Here is a 22,901-nt window from a genome sequence, read left to right as displayed (position 1 = left end):
TGTGTTGTGGGGGGACGAGTGAGTGGGAAGGGTGTGTGGGCGGGGGACGAGTTGTGAGGTGGAAGGGTGTGTGGGCGGGGTGGTGTGGGGGCACCACCCCGTCGCGACACCTAGTCGCGACACCTTCGACTGCGGGCTGGACTGGGCTGGGTCTCCGAATCTGGGCAGGGCTGGGCTGTGCTGCGTCTCCGACGCTGGGCTGGGTTGGGTATTTATTCACACTGAACGTTTGCAGAATAGTTTCACAGCCCATGTAATTGGTTAACGAATTCATGTTAAACACCATGTTATGGCGCTGCTTTTACCGTTCAACCAAACGTTTGCCGTTTTCCTCCTTTCGGGGAAAATATCAAATAATTTACAATGTTAGTAATGAACACCAGAATCCCTTCAATTCTACTCTATTTAACAATGCTTTATTTATTTAATATCATATCAAATTTGGTTTCAACATGTCGAAAAAATGTAGGACCATGACATTCCCTTATTTATCCCGTTCACGACAAACTCGGTTAATTTGCACATGATGTTTGGCATTATTTCACTTTAGTAATTCAGCCACTAAACTAAAATTGTTTATAGAATAGCTAATTAAAGATGTTCTCCCATTATGGATGTCTCTATTCTGCAGGTTGTTTCATATCGCATCTGACGGCCTTCCACTTTTTATGTGGCTTCCTTAATTTCGAATAGCCGGACAATAAAAGTCTGCCAAATATTTACATCAATTCAGAAGCACGAATTATCCATTTGCTTCTTCTCTGCTATTCATTAACACCATATCTGATATAACAGCAATTACACTTGTGATCCTGTCTCTGGTAGTTCCAGGAGAAAATGTACCGTGCTTAGCTTTAACATTGCCAAAATAAATATATCCATTATTGTGGAAGCGGATACATTTCCTCCTCCACCTTCAAATGCACCGATGGCATCATCGTTGTTGAATGAATTACGAATGATAACGAATTAGAGTACACAAGAGAGATTTAAAGGTGTACAAACAGCAATCTAACATCAATAAAACCAAGAATGTTTAAGAAGGAACTGCAGATGCTGGAAAATCGAAGGTACACAAAAATGCTGGAGAAACACAGCGGGCGCAGCAGCATCTCTGGAGCGAAGGACATAGGCAACGTTTCGGGCCGGAACCCTTCTTCAGACGAGAATGGTATTTTACCAGAGAAAAAGCTATAATTCCATTCTTCACATGATTAAATTATAATGTTTTATTCTTAATTGTTTACTATATATCGTGTTGTTCCTCCACGTCCTATCTCACCAGGGACTAATTTTACTGAACGTTTTTCCTTCCAATATTTAATATGTAAAATAATATGTGTGTGTTTATGATTGTGTTTATAGTTTGTTTGGTTGCTTGTTTGTCTTTTTGCACACAATCCGCGAGCATTGCCACTTTTCATTTCACTGCACATCTCGTATGTGTATGTGACGAATAAACTTGACTTGACTTGACTTGACTTGTTTCTTGCGAGCAAAGCGCCAACGCAAACTCCTCGTATGTACACACACTTGACTAATAACACTTATTCAATTTAATTCAATTCAAATTCAATACAAGAGGAAACGGAGAAGATGGCAAACAAAGTTCTGAACACACCCCATTACATCACGGGCACTGACCTCCCACCATCCACGGGATCTTGAGGATTCGGTACCCCAAAAAGACAGCCAACGTCATCGAGTTGCACACCGCGCTGGCCACGTACTCATTTAACTCCTGCCATTGGGAAGAAGGTAGGAGCTTCAAAACTGTAACGCCCAGTTTCACGGATAGCTTATTTCTGGCAACCATCAGGCTATAAACGCTACAACCTACAACCATGCTCCGAACTTGATAGACTTGGGACACTGGCTCTGTGTTTTTTTTTTAAATCTAATGAACTGATTTTTGTTGTTTATTGAGATTACCGAGTATTATGTTTACATATCTGTTGTGCTGCTGCAAATCAGAATTTCGTTGTTCCGTTTCGGGACGTTTGACAATGGAACTCTCTTGATTCATGACAATGATAGACGGAAGTACAAACGGGGGTGTTCATATCCCCAGTTTAAAGAGATTATTTACTGGTTAATGCAGGGAGTATGCATCAGCACCGTTCCCGCTCCATAACATTCCAACTACCTGCATCCCCATAACTCCACATCACTGACTGAGCTTGGCAGCTTCGCGCCTGCGGTTGTATACGTGAATGCCACAAGCTCTCAATGCCGTCATTCTCGTCATAGTTATTGAACTAAATAACACAATCGCCATTTTAACTCCGTGCAATTCATGTGTGACATCTGTAGACATCTTGTGGGGTTTTTTTTAATCCAGGAATCAGCTCCGTGCCCAGTAAATCTCTCAATGTAGAGTAAACTGCTCTAACGTCGTCTCCTGCGGTTATGTTTAGTCTCATAAATACAAAAACTAAAAACAAACGGATCAATACTCGAGCCACAATGATTTGCAGATGCGGAAATCTTGAAAAAGTGATGGAAGAACTCAATATTCCATGTGGAAATAAATAGCCTTTCTCTGAAACGCCCCCGAACATTCGCCACCGAATAAAGGCTGTACACCGTGCGGCGTGGCAACAAAGGTACGAAATGGTTTAAATGACTTAATTCATGACAATGCATGAAATATATTTCTAAATGAGTCACATACATAGAAACATAGAACTAGGTGCAGGAGTAGTTCCATTCGGCCCTTCGAGCCTGCACCGCCATTCAATATGATCATGGCTGACCATCCAACTCAGTATCCCGTTCCTGCCTTCTCTCCATACCCCCTGATCCCTTTAGCCACAAGGGCCATATCTAACTCCCTCTTAAATATAGCCAATGAACTGGCCTCAACTACCTTCTGCGGCAGAGAATTCCAGAGATTCACCACTCTCTGTGTGAAAAAAAAAACCTTTCCTCATCTCGGTCCTAAAAGATTTCCCATTTATCCTTAAACTGCGACCCCTTGTTCTGGACTTTCCCAACATCGGGAACAATCATCCTGCATCTAGCCTGTCCAACCCCTTAAGAATTTTGTACGTTTCTATAAGATCCCCCCTCAACCTTCCAAATTACTAGCGAGTACAAACCGAGTCTATCCAGTCTTTCTTCATATGAAAGTCCTGACATCCCAGGAATCAGTCTGGTGAACCTTCTCTGTACTTCCCTCTATGGCAAGAATGTCTTTCCTCAGATTAGGAGACCAAAACTGTACGCAATACTCCAGGTGTGGTCTCACCAAGACCCTGTACAACTGCAGTAGAACCTCCCTGCTCCTATACTCAAATCCTTTTGCTATGAATGCTAACATTATTATTATTATTATTATTAAATTATTATTATTATTATTATTATTATTATTAAAGCTTTATTTCAGACACAGGTTCATATACACATCAAACAATGCAAAGAATTACAAAGATACATTAAGAAATTGCATATTAGCCTAAAATATATATAAGCTATTGCACCAATGCCATCTTAGCCTAGAAGTGAATCTATAGCAGCCTTTCAGAGGGCTGACTAAGGCTTCAATTATGTGGTTCTCTGACTTGTCCAGGCGACACATAAAACTAAACATCAGCTATCTTAAGAGTGCCTCACAGGTTGGCACTCTAGTGGACACAAACAATTGACTGGCACTATGCCACCTAGGGACACGAAGTAGCAACCTCATTGCATCATTGTATGCTACCTTAAGCCTCTGCCTACTCTTTTTCTTATACTTAGACCACAATTGAGCAGTATATAACGGTGTGATGTAGGTTCTGAACAGGGAACACTTCACAAGGTCAGAGCACATATAAAACTTCCTTATAAGCATGTTGGCTTGAAGATAAATTTTTGCAGCGCTGTCGGTAGAGGTCTTTGTCATCCTTCCAGTCATCAGATATGACATGACCTAAGTATTTAATTTCCTCACACACAGCAAGAGCACTGTCTGACAAATAAAAGGTCGGAAAAGTTGATTTCCTGTCCTCAGGGCTTCTAACTACCATTATGCGGCTTTTCTTAGCGTTATACTTTATGTCATAATCAAGGCCATACTGAGAGCACACCTTCAGCATCTGCTGCAGCCCAGCACTATATGGACAGAGCAGGACCAGGTCGTCTGCATACATCAGATGATTAACAATAGTGTTGCCCACAAGACAGCCAGTTTTTAACCTATTTAACTGATTTGACAATTCGTCCATATAAACATTAAATAAAATAGGAGACAAAATTCCTCCTTGCCGCACTCCGTTACTAACACAGAATGGAGCAGATACAACATTGTCCCATTTAACCTGAAACGTTTGATGGGCATACCAAAACACTAAAATTCTCACTAAGAATTTAGGGGCACCTCTATTTAGCAATTTTACAAACAATTGTTCATGATTAATTCTATCAAATGCCTTGGCCGCATCAATAAAACATAAAAATACAGATGAATTCAGGCTCGAGTACCTTAACACAATCTCTTTAAGAGCATAGATACACAGGTTAGTTCCATGCTTTCTTTTGAACCCAAACTGATTGTCATAAGTAAGGACATACATTTCTAACTTTGTCAACAGTATTCACTCCAGTACTTTAGATAAGATTCTGGCTAATGCAATAGGTCGGTAATTATCAATACTGTTGAGCCTACCAGCCTTATCTTTAATCACAGGCACTAACATTACAGACATAATATCATTTGGCAAGACACCATGAACCAAACAGCCATTAAAGCACATGGAATGCAAGGGGAACGTGCCATTCGCCTTCTTCACTGCCTGCTGGACCTGCATGCCTACTTTTAATGACTGGTGTACCATGACACCCAGGTCTCGTTGCATCTCCCCCTTTCCTAATCGGCCACCATTCAGATAATAATCTACTTTCCTGTTTTTGCCACCAAAGTGGATAACCTCACATTTATCCACATTATACTGCATCTGCCATGCATTTGCCCACTCACCCAGCCTATCCAAGTCACCTTGCAGCCTCCTAGCATCCTCCTCACAGCTAACACTGCCCCCCAGCTTCGTGTCATCCGCAAACTTGGAGATGTTGCATTCAATTCCCTCGTCCAAATCATTAATATATATCGTAAATAGCTGGGGTCCCAGAACTGAGCCTTGTGGTAACCCACTAGTCACTGCCTGCCATTGTGAAAAGGATCTGTTTACTCCTACTCATTGCTTCCTGCCTGCCAGCCAGTTCTCTATCCACATCAATACTGAACCCCCAATACCGTGTGCTTTAAGTTTGTATACTAATCTCTTATGTGGGACCTTGTCGAAAGCCTTCTGAAAGTTCAGATATAACACATCCACTGGTTCTCCCTTATCCACTCTACTAGTTACATCCTCGAAAAATTCTATAAGATTCGTCAGACATGATTTACCCTTCATAAATCCATGCTGACTTTGTCCAATGATTTCACCACTTTCCAAATGTGCTGCTATCCCATCTTTAATAACTGATTCTAGCAGTTTCCCCACTACCAATGTTAGACTAACTGGTCTGTAATTCCCCGTTTTCTCTCTCCCTCCCTTTTTAAAAAGTGGTGTTACATTATCTACCCTCAAATCTTCAGGAACTACTCCAGAATCTAAAGAGTTTTGAAAAATGATCACTAATGCATCCACTATTTCTGGGGCTATTTCCTTAAGTATTCTGGGATGCAGCCTATCTGGCCCTGGGGATTTATCGGCCTTTAATCCATTCAATTTACCTAACACCACTTCCCGGCTAACCTGGATTTCACTCAGTTCCTCCATCTCATTTGACCCCCAGACCCCTGCTATTTCCTGCGGATTATTTATGTTTACCTTATTGAAGACAGAACCAAAGTAGTTATTCAATTGGTCTGCCATGTCCTTGTTCCCCATGAACAATTCACCCGTTTCTGACTGCAAGGGCTTAGACTTTGCTTTAACTAATCTTTTTCTCTTCACATATCTATAAAAGCTTTTGCAGTCAGTTTTTATGTTCCCTGCCAGTTTTCTTTCATAATCTATTTTCCCTTTCCTAATTAAGCCCTTTGTCCTCCTCTGCTGGTCTCTGAATTTCTCCCAGTCCTCTGGTAGGCTGCCTTTTCTGGCTAATTTGTACGCTTCATCTTTTGTTTTGATACTATCCCTGATTTCCCTTGTTATCCACGAATGCACTACCTTCCCTGATTTATTTTTTTGCCAAATATAGTTTATTTCAAAGCCAAATGGTGTCAGGGCAGTGTGAAAGTGCAGTAGTAACTGGGCAGAATGAAGGTGTAGTGCAACATGCTGGGGAACATGAGGGGAAGTGGGAATTGGGCAGGGTGACGATGCATTAATGACTGCACAGGGTGATGTTGTAGTGGGGACAAGGTAAAGGGGCAGTGGGGACTAGGCAAGGTGAAGGAGCGTTCCTTACTCGGCTGTGGGAAAAAGCAATGGGAACCGGACAGGTGAAGGGGCAGTGGGAACTGAGTAAGGTGAGCGTGCAGTAAGGACTGTGCAGGAAGGCATGGGCGAGAGGAAGAGGCATTGAGGAGTGTGCGTTGTGAAGGTAATATTTCAGAGTCGGCGGGATCATAGCAGTGCTGGGAGCAGCGGGATAAATATAAGTGAATACTGGTCAGCGTGAACATTGGGCAGGGTGAAATAGCAATGAAAAATGGGAATGTAATGTGTAGTGGGAACCATGGGAGAGCAACTAGGGCAGTACAAGGTAAAAATGTAAAGGACATTCGGCATGTTTGAACTGCCAATGTCAATATTGCTCGACAACAACGGATGATAGGTAACAAACACTGTATCATGGTTTGCTCACTACCCAGAAACAAAGCATTACACCAGATCTGAACCGAGGCAAGAGCACGGCCAAGGACAATTAGTGTCATTCCAATGCCAAACCCGGTGGCTATGTGAGGATTATGTTCTTCGACTTCTCAAGTGCGTTCAACACCATCCAACCCCTGATTCTGAATGACAAGCTTAAGAAGATGGGGGTGGATTCCACATTTATCTCCTGGATATACGACTACCTGACGGGTCGACCACAGTTTGTCAAGCTGGGGGACAGTGTCTCTGGCACAGTGGTGTGCAATGATGGTGCCCCACAGGGAACGGTTCTGGCCCCGTTCCTCTTCACCCTGTATACAACAGACTTTAACTATAAGTCTGACACATGTCACGTACAGAAATATTCAGATGATACAGCGATTATGGTATGTGTAAGGAACGGGCAGGAGGAGGAATACAGGAACTTTTGTGCCTGGAGTGAAGAGAACTGTCTCATCCTGAACACAACTAAGACTAAAGAGATGGTGGTTAACTTTGGCAGGTCCAAGCTCCCCCTTCAGCCGGTCAACGCTGCTGGGGCTGACATTGAGGTGGTGCAGACATATAAATACCTTGGAGTGCACCTTGATAACAAACTGGACTGGTCTGTCAACTCTGACTCCCTCTACAAAAAAGGCCAGAGCAGACTCTTTTTCCTCAGAAGGCTCAAATCCTTCAATGTGTGTAGTGATATGCTGCACATGTTTTACAACACTGTGGTTGCAAGTGTTATTTTCCAAGTGTTAATTGGAGGAACAGCACCTCATATTCCGTTTGGGGAGTCTGCACCCCGGGGGCATGAACATCGAATTCTCCCAATTTTGTTAGTCCTTGCTGTCTCCTCCCCTTCCTCAGCCCCCCTGCTGTCTCCTCCTATCCCCCAGCCTTCTGGCTACTCCTCCTTTTCCCTTTCTTGTCCCCACCCACCCCCGCCCCCGATCAGTCTGAAGAAGGGTTTCGGCCCGAAACGTTGCCTATTTCCTTCGCTCCATAGATGCTGCTGCACCCGCTGAGTTTCTCCAGCTTTTTTGTGTAACCTTATTTTCTATGCTGTTGGCTGCTGGGGCAACAGCATTAGTGAAAAAAAACAACAAGAAGCTGGTCAAACTGGTTAAACGAGCTAGCTCAGTGCTGGAGGGGAGAGTAGACTCTGGGATGGATGTGCTTGAGAGGCGTATGAGCCACAAGGTGCAGGTAATCCTGAAAAACCCCGGGCATCCCCTCTATGTAATTCTGGAGAGTCAAAAGAGCATTCGGAACAACAACTGGCTCCTCTCCCTGCCCTGTAGAACGGAGCGGTTCAGGAGATCCTTCACCCCTGCAGCCATTAGATTTTATAATTCGGACCGCTAGGCTGTAGGGGGGTGCATTTTTGCAATTTTTAATTGTTAATTGTTAATTATTGGTCTTTGTAAGTATTTATTGCTCTCAGGTAGTGTCCACAGTGTATTCTATGTACTTTCTGTCTGCGTTCGTTTTGAATCTGTGGGTTTGTTGGTTGGGGGCTTCTGGACATCTGAATTTCCCTGAGGGGATCAATAAAGTATTTATTATTATTATTATTAATTTGACACCGCCGTTTGAGACGTTACTTTTACTTTACTTTTCAAGTGACAGGTCAACGCTGCTGGGGCTGACATTGAGGTGGTGCAGACTACCACTTTACTTTTAAAAGTGAGCAAATATTCAAAACAACGCATGCGATACAATGAAACTCCCCGAATGAGTCGCCAACATTGGAGAGAACTGGACGTACTCGATGTCCCCGCACGGGACACGGAGTGAAGAGAGTTCTCTGGACCCCAGAAACCGCATATTACGGCGGAATGAATATTTAACTTCGTAACACTTCCGCCAGAGTGAGGATGTTGCAATTGTAAATCGGCGTGGCCAGTTAACATTGAAGTTAATGTTCACCGAGACAGCTTGAGCCAAACATAGTTTGTAGCCGGTGGATTCAGAACGTCGCTACAAAAGAAAGCGGAGCGTCATCGAACGGTAAGGTTTACGGTAAATCTTAATGTTTACACTTGAAACTTATGAACACCAGCGTCACTCGTTATTTCTACACATTGCTTGGACGGTAAAGTTGCTTCTGAAACAGATGGTTCATTCTTTTCGTTGCAACGGATTCTAAACAAAAATCCTTTATAGAAACATAGAAATTAGGTGCAGGAGTAGGCCATTCGGCCCTTCGAGCCTGCACCGCCATTCAATATGATCATGGCTGATCATCCAACTCAGTATCCCGTACCTGCCTTCTCTCCATACCCCCTGATCCCCTTAGCCACAAGGGCCACATCTAACTCCCTCTTAAATATAGCCAATGAACTGGCCTCAACTACCCTCTGTGGCAGAGAGTTCCAGAGATTCACCACTCTCTGCGTGAAAAAAGTTCTTCTCATCTCGGTTTTAAAGGATTTCCCCTTTATCCTTAAGCTGTGACCCCTTGTCCTGGACTTCCCTAACATCGGGAACAATCTTCCTGCATCTAGCCTGTCCAACCCCTTAAGAATTTTGTAAGTTTCTATAAGATCCCCTCTCAATCTCCTAAATTCTAGAGAGTATGTTACAAGAACTATCATTAAGATCTAAGCGCCACAGAAATTCCTCCTCGTCTCCTTCCGGAAGGAACGTCCTTTGATTCTGAGGCTATGACTTCTGGTCCAAGATTCTCCCACTAGTGGAAACATCCTCTCCACATCCACACTATCCAAGCCTTTCACATTTGCCCATGTACCTTCTAAACCTTTTCCATCCCTGTACTTGCCTAGATGTCTTTTAAATGTTGGCATAGTGTCAGCCTCATTTGCCGCTTCTAGCAGCTCGTTCCGTATACCCGTCATCCCATGTGTGAAAGTAAATGAAAGTACGATGACAGCTTTCCAAGTAACTACTCGCATTTGTTTTCCTTCCACTGAATGTCAACCCCACCCAAGTCTCAATATTGAACTTCTTACAAGGAAGGCGGTAACATTGAGTCAACCTAAACTCCCGGAGAGTTGGCCGAGAAAGTATAGACCAACCACAGCAGCAAATGGAACATTCAATGACCTCCGAATCAAATCAACAACAACTCTATCAATTTTGTGGGTACGAACTGAAGATTACCCAAGATTTCAAACACTTAACCGTACCAGCGATGATCTGGGACGCTGTAAGTACAGCGTTCGATCCATGTTGTTGTAGAATTGTCGTAAGTTTATTATTGTTACGTGCGCCGTGAAACAGTGAAAAGCTTCTTTTTGCGTGCTATACAGCCAAATTGAGCCATGTGTGCCATCAACCCATACACAGGTACAACACGTAATACAAGGGGAAACACACCAGTGTGCAGAATATAGTTTTACAGCAGTGCAGAGAAAAAGCCCAAGACGGGAATGAGGTCGGGAGATCGGAGTTATATCCAACTCTATGTTCAGTAATATGATAACCTGGAGGAAGAAGCTGCTCCTCAAGCAAGTCTCGACCTGAAACGTCACCCATTCCTTCTCTCCAAAAATGCTGACTGTCCCGCTGAGTTACTCCAGAATTGTGTGTCCACCTTTCTCAAACTGTTGGTATGTGCTTCCAAGCTTTTTTATATTCTACCCCACGGAAGAAGAAATAACACCTAATTACTGGGGAGTAATTGTTTTTATTGATCAAATGTCCACATTCCTGAGACATCGTGAAGTCTAGATGGAGTCGACTGGGGTGAGGTTGGTCTGTGTTTTGGGCTGGGCTACATGGACATCACTCCGCAATTCTTGTTCTGCGGGGGAAAAAACAAAGTCCGCAATTAGGTAGGTTAGAAGATGGGTTATGTTCAGTAGTCTGCAAACGGAGGGAGAAACAAGCTGTTCCTGGAATAGTTGGTATGCGGTTTCCAGCTTTCGTATCTTCTACCCAAAGGAAGAGGAAATGAGATGGGATGACTGTGTTGTGAGTGATTATATTGAATCTACTGGCTAAATTTCCGAGGCATCATGAAGTGACGATAGTGTCGATGGTGGAGAGGCAGCTCAGTGTATAGACTGGGCTACATCTACAACTATTTGTAATTGATTGCATTCTTCGACTGAGACGTTCCCGAACCAAGCCGTGGTGTAACCCGAAAATATGTTTTCCCCGTGCATCTAAAGAAGTGAATAGAAGTTGTTGGGTCGCTTGAGAAAGCAGAGGGACTAGTGTGTTTTATTGACCGGAGTTTCAACGTGGTGGATCCGGGACTAATATTGGGTAATATGTACGCCCAGGAACTTGAAACGTTCCACTATTACCATTTACATCTCGCCGCCCCCAATATGTTAACGGCTGGTGTTACTGTCATAACTTCTATTGACAAGAAGATTGCAATCAACGAGTGATGGCAACCTCATGATTGCACAATTGGGTTAAAATTGGAAATGATCCAAACAACCAAAAAAAAAAGATGTAGTGGAAAAACGATTCTGTTAACTGCAGGGCAGAATTTTAGGCTCATGTACATTGCATTCTAGTTATGCACCACACAAATTGATTTATCTTGCACGGAAGAAGCTATCAATGTTAAATTGTGTGCGGGTTGAGTTAATGAATCCTCTATGTCCTGTGCAACTAAAATTGGATTACAGAAATAAAGGGGAAATATATAGTGCAAATAATTCTAAATCTTATTTTATCCGTACAGGGGATCGTACTCTGCCGGTATTTTGAGGAAACGCGCATCAACTTTACTGGGAAGAAAGTGATTGAACTGGGGTCTGGCACTGGGCTCGTGGGGATTCTTGCCAGCCTCTTGGGTGAGTGGAAACCTACATGTGATGGCACTATCAGAGAAAATATTTGCATTTTCCCGGCATTGTGTCGGTTAGTAGAAGGAACATAATGAGACGTTGAGTCATGAAAAACAGCAACTCAACTTGAGCCTAACTCATCATGGCGTTTACCAAAGATAGACTCAAAAAACTGGAGTAACTCAGAGGGTCGGACAGCATCTCCGTCTGAAGAAGTGTCTCGACCCGAAACGTCACACATTCCTTCTTTCCAGAGATGCTGCCTGTCCCGCTGAGTTACTCAAGCATTTTGTGTCTAACTTCTGGAGAAAAGGAATAGGTGACGTTTCGGGTCGAGACCCTTCTTCAGACTATCTTCGATTTCAACAAGCATCAGCAGTTCCTTCCTACAAATAGTGATTACCAAGATGTCCAGATGTGCCTGTGCCATTTGACCCTCTTTGACCCATACCCTTCGTGGGTATACACCTTGTTTAAGAAAGAACTGCAGATGCTGGAAAAATCGAAGATAAACAAAAATGCTGGAGAAACTCAGCGGGTGAGGCAGCATCTATGGAACGAAGACCCTTCTTCAGTCTCGACCCAAAACGTCACCTATTCCTTCGCTCCAAGGGTATACACCTTAATCTTTCACCTTCCTGCCCATCATAAATCTACAAAAGTATACGTTAATACAATTCAAATCATCTGCGTTCATCAGATTTTCGGGGGACGGGGGGGGGGGGGGGGGGGGGGGGGGGGGGGTAAACGCTTCTTATCTCGTGAAACGTGAAAACGTTTTTCCTCATCTCCGTTCCAAATTGCCTACCCCTTATTCTTAAACTGTGGCCTCTGGTTCTGAACTCCACCAATATCGTGAACACGTTTTATATATTTCCATAAGATATCTTCTCATCCTTCTTAATTCAAACGAAAAAAGCCCAGTCGCTCCATTCTTTCAACATATGACAGTCCCGCCAGCCCGGGAATTAACCTGGTGAACCTACGCTGCACTCCCTCAATAGCAAGAATGTCCTTCCTCAGATTTGGAGCCCAAACTGCACACAACACTCCAGGTGCGGTCTCACCAGGACCCTGTACAACAGCAGAAATACCTATTTGCTCCTATACAGTTAGGAAGACCAACTTTAGCTTTTTTCACTGCCTGCTGTACCTACATGCTTATTTTCAGTGACTGATATACAAGGACACCCAGGGCTGGTTGTACTTCCCCTTTTCCTAACCTGACACCATTCAGATAATAATCTGCCTTCCTGTTCTTGCCACTAAAGTGGATAACCTCACATTTATCCACATTATACTGCATCTGCCATGCATCTTAGTTTAGAGATATAGCACGGAAACAGGCCCTTCGACCCACCGAGTTCGCACTGACCAGCGATCCCCGCACATTAACACTCTCTTTCACACACTAGGGACAATTTACACATACACCAAGCCAATTAATCTACAATTTGGAGCGTGGGAGGAAACCGAAGATCTCGGAGAAACCCCACGCGGTCACGGGGAGAATGTACAAACTCCGTACAGACGGCACCCGTAGTCGGGATCGAACCCGGGTCACTGGCACTGCACAGCAACTCTACCACTGCGCCACCGTGGCCGCCCACTCACCCAACCTGTCTAAGTCACCCTGCAAAATACATAAGAAACTTAAGCAAATATGGGGGCCGGTTGCGTTTCCTGGACTACTCCGCCATTCAAATAAATTTATGACTGATTCAATTCTCGCTCTAACTTCATGCACCTTAATCCCTTTGTGATCCCATTTTCTGCCAATCGTCAACTTTAATGTATTGTGTGTATACAATGACTCACTCTCCACGACTCTGTGGGACAGAATTGCAAGACACTGAGGCGTACGCACGGGAACAGGTCCACCAGCACAACCCAGCATGGTACCAACCTAACCTAACCTAGTCCCCCCCCTGCCTGAATATTTCACCGATATAATTATGCACCTTTCCTATCCCCGTGCTTGCCCAACTGTTTTCTCCAATAATGTGCGTAGGAGTGGTGTAACCTCTCATGGACGGTGGTGGGGATGGCGCGTGGGTTTTCTCAGCAGTTAAAGCTATGACCGGGACCGTAATATGCATGCGTGTTCCACTCTTTAATCTAAGTACTTGTCGCTTTTATGTTCCTGTTGATTTCGCAGGTGGAGAGGTAACATTGACAGATCGGCCGAACGTCCTGAATCAGATTGTGTACAACGTGAATAGTAACATCCCCTCTGAACTCAAAGTGAGAACAAAGGTTAGCGCCCTCCAGTGGGACCATCCACACGACCAGTATGCCTCTAAGTATGATATTATCATTGGCTCGGATATCGTCTATGATCCACGCCAATTCCAGCCACTTATAAACATGCTGTTACACCTGAGCAACCCGGACACCGTTATCTACTTCAGTTCCAAGCTGATTAAGAATATAGCAGCGGTTGTGTTTTATGAAAAAAAACTACCAATGCACTTCGACTTCGAAATTGTTCACACACTTCCACATCAATTAATTAACGTTTACAAAATCATCCGGAGAATTGACAGCGACTAGCAAAATAATCCCGCAGAAAGTTGGGTGGAAATACTCACATTGCTTTACAATTCAAAATCGCATTGAGGGGCCGGATACAGATTGTGAATAGTGTAGGGACGTTTATGAAGGGTTACATTGCCTTGCGCTTGGGTAGAATCCTTGAGCTAACACGACGCTGTTATGTTTCAGATCTAGGTTTAGGAAAAATATATTAAGCCTATTAATGGTCGTGAAGAGTATAGCTGGGAAAGGGATACAATCACCATAAGGAACTATTCAAAGCAAGTAGATCCATGATTACGGTTTAGAGTAATAGTAACCGTGAGCTTCGCAATACAGTGAATCAAACCCAGCGACTAATAGACAATGAAATATGAGATTAACCGAGCACGCTTGGTTGCCCTGCTAAATTGCTATGTAAGTAAGTAAGTTTATTGGCCAAGTATTCACATACAAGGAATTTGCCTTAGTGCTCCGCCCACAAGTAACAACATGACATACAGTGACAGTTACGAATGACTCAGAAAACACTAAACATTAATAATAATAAAACATTAATGATAAAACACCATTGATCAAGCATGTGAACCAACAAAATACCAGATCAAATGTGTGTCCCTTGCATCGAGATTAGGTTGTTTGTGTTGTACTACTGGAAGATTGCAATGATGTTGCGCAGATGATAAAAGATTAGATCTCAATACATTAGAAGTTTACAAACGGTTCGTAGCGGCGCTAAGTTTATCCGTACGGTCACCGCTGAGCATGCAAATAGTTCCGACATAGTCCACCAACCTTGTAGTCAATAAACATAGTTACTGCAGCACATTGTGCGTCTTTTTTTAGATATAACTTTACTTTGGATAACTATATGTCGATGCGTTGCTCTCGTAATAATCCTGGAGTGCGATTTATACCACAAATATAATTTGTAGTCATTAGCCTGAAGCCTACAATAGTCATAAACAAGAATACTACACATTGCTTAATAGAGTATAATTGCACAAGCGTCAATATAAGTAGCCTGTGGCTCAACGACACAATTGTGTTTCTTTACTGTCGGGAGGGTAAATGGAAACATTTCTCCCCAGCCAGTTTTTTTTATGACACATTCCCTGCTCTGTCATTTTCCAAAGTAACGTTACGTTATTCTCTGGTTACCGGTCGAAATTACGTTATATTCAATTATTGTTATGGAAACACGCGTTGCATCAGAACTACTTAAAGGCAAATGTGTGGCGAATGGAGGTCAAGCTGCCATATACTGCTTCCTACAGTACTTGCGATCTAAAGGCCACTGCGGACCAGGAAACGTGGGATATAAGTAAATGCGGACATCATTGACATGTGGAAGTTCACGGACATAACCTACACTCAAATAATCAGATCGAAACACATGACACACCTTTAAGGATTAGTTCAGTATCTATATTTACCTCAAAGGCAATGTATTGCTAACTATACCACATTTAAACAAAGGGATGACTCGGGAGAGGTTAGGGCCAATCAAAGATAAGGGGAGTGTGTTTTTTGAGTCAGGGAATGTGGGCGAGGTACTAAATCAGTACGTTGCAACTGTATTCACCAAGAAGACAGACGTGAAGGATAATGACATCATGGTAGGGGTATTCTAATATTGCGCGAACATTTGAGATTAGGAACAAGGTCGATTAGGGACTCTAGAAAAATTATTAAAGTGGTTACATGTCTATATCCCGGTGGAAATCTATCCCATGTTATCGGGTAAGGTAATAGAGAAGATTGCAAATTCCTTGACGAAGATATTTATAGTATCAGCGGCGAGATACCTGGAGAATAGCCAATGTCGTTCCTTTGATAATGAAGAGAAGTGGAGATGATTCATGGAATTACAGGCCGGTGGTCTTTACGCAAGTGGAATGGCAACTGTCTAGAGGGGAGTTCATTGGGACAGGATTAAGTCTAATTTGGAAGAGAATGAGTTGATTAGTGAACAATCAGCAAGTTATGTCCTGCAAACTTGATCGACGTTTTTGAGAAGGTGACGAGGTATCAAAGTCAATTTTATTCGTTTATTGAAATGAAATGTATTTACCAGCAGCGATACACTTAAAAAGAACATACAATACACAATAAAATTTAACACAAACATCCACCACAGCATTCTTCACTGTGGTGGGAGGCAACAAAGTTCTGCCATTCCTCCTTTGTTCACCCGTGGTCGGGGCCATAGACTCTCCGTAGTCGCCGCTGCAGACGACCCGATGTACAGGCTCTCTCGGCGGGATGATCGAAACTCCGACGTCGGAGGTGGGGCGGTAAATGTTATCTACGTGGATTGTACGAGGTAAGGCCTTTGACGACATCTCTCGTGGCAGGCTCATCCAGAAGATTAAGGTGCATGGGTTCCACGTGGTTAGGTAGGTTGGCTTACCCATTGAAGACAGAGACTAATCGTGGAAAGATGTTATTCTGGCTGGATAGTCTATGACCAGTGGTGTTTCGCAGGGATCTCTGGTGGAACCTGTGGTTTGCAACGAAGTCTTGTTTCTTTATAGGTTGTATGGTACATTTATAGTTTATACAGGATGGCAACAGACCATTCGGCCCAACACGTCTTTGCCGCCCAAAGTGACTGGCTGAGTTGGTGCCGTTTGCCTATGTTAGGCTCATACTCTCCTCAAACTTCCATGCCCAAGTCTCTGAAACGATGTTATTGTACCCACCTCCACCATATCCGCTGGTAACTCGTTCCATATCCCTATCACCATCTGTATGAAAAAAAGTCCTTTAAAACCTTTCCTTCTCAACTCCTATGTATGCCATTCATCTATGCCCTAGACGACTCCTCTTGGAAAAAGACCAGAGCCATCCACATCATCTACGCCCCACATTATTTTATATACCTCCTTACCTTGATTATTTTAAGCAGTTCGAGTGCATTGACCAATAATATCCGTGCAGTCTTCAATTAGTTGTTTGACAACAACCTTGAAAGGGCACTGATCTAAAACATAGGCGTCCATAGGATCCCAGTGAATTTGGCAACATTTTTACGAGATTGGCTTGACAATAGTAAGCAGAGGGTGGCCGCTGAAAGTCATTTTTAGATTGGAAACTTGCGACCAGTATTTACGACAGTAAACGAGACTGGGGGCTTTGCAGCGTGTTGTGTCTGGATGTGGCCAGATAACAGGCTCGAAGATGAACGCCCATTTAGACTGTGCATAGGACATGAGGCGGGCGGTTATGGCACAGCTATGCGCAAGATTCGGTTGGTTGCAGCTTGGGACCCGTGTAGCTGCGATCACAAAGCTGCAGCGGGGACGGAATGGCACTGGAGAGGGTACAGAGAGTTCCCCCCAAGCTGCGGTCTGGATGGAGTGCTTCACTTCTGAGAGGAGACTGGAAATAGAATCCTTGAAGCGCATGAGCCTGTGTGAGGGGGCAGACGGAGGTGTACATGTGCGTCACCGATATGGTAGATTGTAGCGGTATTAACATTTATGTGTAAGATGAGGGTGAAGAGTGAACTATTCAGGGAGAATCTGTTCTCTTTAACATGCAGAGATTGTCGGAACTCGCTGATCTGCTTGACGGATCTTCAAAAAACGTATCGAGATAATATCTGAAATTAGAATGGATTACTTATGTAGCATTGGCAGGTTTGTAATTAATAACCACGAATAGCCGAGGGAATTCTTTCTGTGGTGTATGACTATTACTCTATAATTCTACCACCCGAGTTACGTTCCTATTCTTCGACGCCCTTCCATGCAAAGTGCGTTAGCATGCGGCAACATGGCTACGGCAACATTAATCTGTATGGTCCACACAAACCTTTCTCCCATTCAGTAAGGTTGTTCTCAGTCTGTATGTTCCAATAAAAACACATCCATCCACTTCGGCCTAACCTCAGCAATGTCCATCGCTACCAATATCATTCTCATTCGCATTCTCTTCTCATTACAAGATACAGGGCAGTTACACTTAAGATAGACATAAACAGCTGGAGTGCCTCAGCGGGTCAGACAGCATCTCTGGAGAAAATAAAGTTTCGGGCCGCGACCCTTTTTTCACTAGTGACTAGAATTGATGGACATTTCTAATGGCATGACCTTTCTAACGGTGTACCCAATTGTCTGAAGAATGGTCCGAAACGAAATCGACCCGAAACGTCACACATTCCTTTTTCCAGAGATGCTACCTGTCCCGCTGAGTTACCCCAGCATTTTGCGTCTATCTTCGATTTAAACCAACATCTGCAGTTCTCTCCTACACATAGGTTGTAAGCGCTCCGCTCTCACGTCACGTTCGGTGCTGGAGTTAATAAACATTACAGAGCGAACATCTGATCTACCGCTGTATTTGACGACCTGCCACACGGTAATATTAAAAACATATGCAGCTGTGGCAGGGTGGGGAGGAAAATGATTCCGTTGCGAGATACTGCCGAATGTTCTTATTCAAAACTGAGAAGTGTGTACAGTGTGTAAATGCATGCTGAGTCTTTGTAAGGGACAAACACCAACTCTGCACATCGTGAGAAATAAATCACGATCAAGTCCGAATGAATGAGAAACTGACAACCAACATGATTAGGCAGGTAAAATATAGATAGAATTAAAAACTCAAAAATAGCGCATTATTATTGTACGTGAGGAAATTGTAAGCGCGACACTATCTGCATATCATGCTACTTCGGGAAATAACCAAACACAATCAAGGGCCACTTACGCCCGACCCTCTTCTCCCCACCCACTTAGGACAGAAGACACATAAACTTTAAAGCACGTCCCACCAGATTTAAGAATAGTTCCTCCCCCGCTGTTGTCAGACCCCTGCACGGATCTCTCATAGACTATCTCTAAACTGTCAGGGATGAAAATCAGGGATGAATTCCAGTCGTTCAATTTATCTCGTCACTCACCCTTTAGTTATTTTACCTGCACTTTCTCTGCAGTAAACAACATTCATTTCCATACATCTTGAAATAACATTTTAGTTCAAGATGCCACAATCAAACCAATTACTCAAATGGAGAGGCAGATCAGAGAAAATCCTTTACAACACGTTGTTACAAATATCCCATTTTAGTTGATAGCCATTGTAAAAAAGCCCCCCCCCCCCCCCCCCCCCCCCCCCCCACATGGAAAGAATGCATCAGCCGGTAGCAGTAACCAATCACAGTAATACTTTATTAGCCAAGTATGTTTTGCCACATACGAGGAATTTCATTTGCCAGGTCAGTCATACAAATAAAAGTCAACGGAACACATAAAATACATTTTAACATAAACATCCACCACAGTGACTCCTCCACAATCCTCACTGAGATGGAAGGAGAACAAAGTTCAAATCCCTTCTTTGTTGTCCCGCGGTCGGCGACCTTAAGCCCTCCGTTGACTGGACATTTCTTGACTCCCGTAGCCGGTGCGCTTGGGTCCTCCGCGTCGGGGCGATCAGCTCTTGCATGGTCAAACCTTCTGCATCGTTGGAGCTTCCCGACACGGCCTCTCCCGAGACTGCGAGTTCGCAGGCCGCGGTTGGAGCGATCCCAGGCAAGGGATCAGCTCCGATGTTAAGTCCACGCCCCGCGGTGGGGCTCAAGTTAATCTGAGGAGGCCTCCAGCTCCACGATATTAAGGCGCAGAGTGATCGGAGATACGATCCGGAAAAAAAATCGCATCTCCGGCAAGGTAAGAAACTGAAAAATAAGTTTCTCCCACATGAACAAACCGGAAAACATTTACAGTCTCTTAAAACGCACTAAAAATTAGAAAAAACAAAACGGATAAACAGACAGACAGTTGGTGGGGCTGCCAACCGTGCGGATTCCTGGTGGATTCATTTCAAAACAGCATTCATTTCCATACATCTTGAAGTAACCTTTCATCAAACCAACGACTTAAATGAATGCAGAGTAATGAAATGCACCAGCAAAGGCAGCTTACAACACTTTGTTCCTTACTACCTTTTTGTTGATATCGATTGTTTAAAAAACAGTTGCTAAGATAGTTATCAAAAATTACAGCAGGATTTCGATCAGTTGGGCAAATAGGCTGACAAATGGCTAATTGAGTTTAAGGCAGATAAAGATAAGTACAACCAGGTCTTGCATTTTGGGAAGTTAAACCACGATCGGCCTTTACAGTGAACGTTGGGATTCAGATAATCGTGTAGAGCAGTGGGGTCTAGGAGTACAGGTGTATACAGTGCCTTCCATAAAATTTGGGACAAAGACCCATCATTTCTTTATTTGCCTCTGTACTCCACAATTTGAGATTTGTAATAGAAATCACGTGGTTTAAGTGCACATTGTCAGATTTTATTAAAAAGGTATTTTTATACATTTTGGTTTCACCATGGAGAAATTAAAGCAGTTTATATGTAGTCCCCCCCCATCCCCCATTTTAGAGAACCATAATCTTTTGGACACATGGCTTCACAGGTGTTTGTAAATCTATCTGAGGAAAGACATTCGTGTCATAGAGGGAGTACAGAGAAGGTTCACCAGACTGATTCCTGGGATGTCAGGACTTTCATATGAAGAAAGACTGGATAGACTTGGCTTGTACTCACTAGAATTTAGAAGATTGAGGGGAGATCTTATAGAATCTTACAAAATTCTTAAGGGGTTGGACAGGCTAGATGCAGGAAGATTGTTCCCGATGTTGGGGAAGTCCAGAACAAGGGGACACCGTTTAAGGATAAGGGGGAAATCTTTTCGGACCGAGATGAGTAAAACATTTTTCACACAGAGAGTGGTGAATCTCTGGAATTCTCTGCCACAGCAGGTAGTTGAGGCCAGTTCATTGGCTATATTTAAGAGGGAGTTAGATGTGGCCCTTGTGGCTAAAGGTACAAGGGGGTATGGAGAGAAGGCAGGTACAGGATACTGAGTTGGAAGATCAGCCATGATCATATTGAATGGCGGTGCGGGCTATAGGGCTGAATGGCCTACTCCTGCATCTATTTTCTATGTTTCTAATTGCTCAGGTATGTTTAATTACCTCCTTAATGAAGGTATAAGAAAGCTCTCAGCACCTAGTCTTTCCTCCAGTCTTTCCATTACCTCTGGATTTTTTTATTGCTATTTATCAACATGAGGACCAAAGTTGTGCCAATGAAAGTTAAATAAGCCATTATGAAACCGAGAAACAAGAATAACACTGTTAGAGACAATGCTTATCAAAATCAACTGTTCAGAACATCATTAAGAAGAGAGACCTTACTAATCGCAACAAGACTGGTAGGCCAAGGTGGACCTCCACAGACAATGACAGAATAATTTGCTGTATAAATAAAGAAAAATTGCCAAACACCTGTCCAATCAGAAACACTCTCCAGGAATCAGGTGTGGATTTGTCAATGACCACTGTCCACAGAAGACTTCATGAACAGAAATACTGAGGCTACACTGCAAGATACAAACCACTGGTTAGTCGCAAAAATAGGATGGCCAGGTTACAGTTTGTCAAGAAGTACATACTTAAAAGAGCAACCACAATTCTGGAAAAAGGTCTTGTGGGCAGATGAGACAAATATTAACTTATATCAGAGTGATGGCAAGAGCAAAGTATGGAGGAGAGAAAGAACTGCCCAAGATCCACAGCATACTGCCTCATCTGTGAAACACAGTGGTGGGGGTGTTATGGCCTGGGCATGTATGGATTCGGAAGGAACTGGCCCACTTATTTTAATTGATGATACAACTGCTGATGGTAGTAGCATGATTAATTCTGAAGGGTATAGCCACATCCTATCTGCTCCAGGTCAAACAAATGCCTCAAAACTCATTGGCCAGCAATTCATTCGACAGCAGGACAATGATCCCAAACATACTTCTAAAGCAACAAAGTCGTTTTTCAAAGCTCCAAAAGGTCAATTCTTGAGTGGCCAAGTCAATCACCCGATCTGAACCCAATTAAGCATGCGTTTTATACGCTGAAAAGAAAACTGTAGGGGACTAGCCCCCAAAACAAGCATAAGCTAAAGATGGCTGCAATACCAGCCTGGCAGAGCATCACCAGAGAAGACACCCAGCAACTTGTGATGTCCATGAATTGCAGACTTCAAGCTGTCATTGCATGGATAGGATATGCAACAAAATACTAAACATGAGGACTTTCATTTACATAACATAGCTGTGTCTCAAACATTATGGTGCCCTGAGTTGGGGGGGATTATGTATAAACACTGCTGTAATTTCTACATGGTGAAACCAAAATGTATGAAAATGGCCTTTATTAAAATCTGACAATGTGCACTGTAACCACTTGATTTTTTTTCTGTTACAAATTTCAAATTGTGGAGTACAGAGGCTAATAAATAAATGATGGGCCTTTGTCCCAAACATTATGGAGGGCACTGTAGTTCCTTTCAAGTGGTGTCACAGGTAGATAGGGCGGTCAAGACGGCTTTCAGTCATCATCAATTAAGGTATTTAATTTGAATTTGGGAGGTTATGTTATAGTCGTAGATGAAGTTAATGAAGCCACATTCCAAGTATTGTGTTCAGTTATGGCCAACCTGCTACAAGAAAGATGTCAAGCTGGAAAGAGTGCAGAGAATGTTGCCAGGACTTGAGGGACTGAGCTATAGGGAGCGGGTAGACAAGCTAGGACTCTATTCCTTGGAGCGCAAGAGGATGTGGGATGATATTCTTGAGGCATACAATGTCATGAGGGGAACAGAGAGGGTAGACGCACAGAGACTTTTCCCCAGATCAGGGGAATCAAGAAGCAGAGGGTATAGGTGTACGGTAAGTCTGATATTATTTAATAGGAAGCCAAGAAGAAACATTTTCACATGGTGGGTA

General features: G+C 43.3%; 1 protein-coding gene across 3 annotated transcripts; it reads left to right on the top strand.

Annotated features, from left to right (window-relative positions):
• The first annotated feature begins 255 nt into the window (after window positions 1–255).
• Window positions 256–19,166, top strand: LOC129698391 (EEF1A lysine methyltransferase 3-like). 3 transcript variants are annotated; one of them, XM_055637523.1, is made up of 5 exons: window positions 1,909–2,606; window positions 8,421–8,807; window positions 9,777–9,966; window positions 11,461–11,572; window positions 13,725–19,166. In XM_055637523.1, the coding sequence occupies exons 3-5, from the start codon at window positions 9,847–9,849 to the stop codon at window positions 14,117–14,119; spliced, it is 627 nt and encodes a 208-aa protein (XP_055493498.1). In that variant the 5' UTR covers window positions 1,909–2,606; window positions 8,421–8,807; window positions 9,777–9,846; the 3' UTR covers window positions 14,120–19,166. The 3 variants fall into 3 exon arrangements, with proteins under 3 accessions (XP_055493496.1, XP_055493498.1, XP_055493497.1); XM_055637522.1 differs by having other exon boundaries at window positions 9,749–9,966; XM_055637521.1 differs by lacking the exons at window positions 8,421–8,807; window positions 9,777–9,966; window positions 11,461–11,572; window positions 13,725–19,166 and adding an exon at window positions 6,806–8,408 and having other exon boundaries at window positions 256–2,606.
• The last annotated feature ends 3,735 nt before the right edge of the window (window positions 19,167–22,901 follow it).

Source organism: Leucoraja erinacea, chromosome 6, assembly GCF_028641065.1.
Source record: "Leucoraja erinacea ecotype New England chromosome 6, Leri_hhj_1, whole genome shotgun sequence".
Classification (NCBI taxonomy): domain Eukaryota; kingdom Metazoa; phylum Chordata; class Chondrichthyes; order Rajiformes; family Rajidae; genus Leucoraja; species Leucoraja erinaceus.
Note: the sequence above shows the minus strand (reverse complement) of the source record. Positions and strands in the feature narration are given on the sequence as shown.

Coding starts and splice junctions, on each gene's coding strand:
- LOC129698391 (XM_055637521.1), top strand. CDS start 6,902: ATGTTCTTCGACTTCTCAAGTGCGTTCAACACCATCCAACCCCTGATT.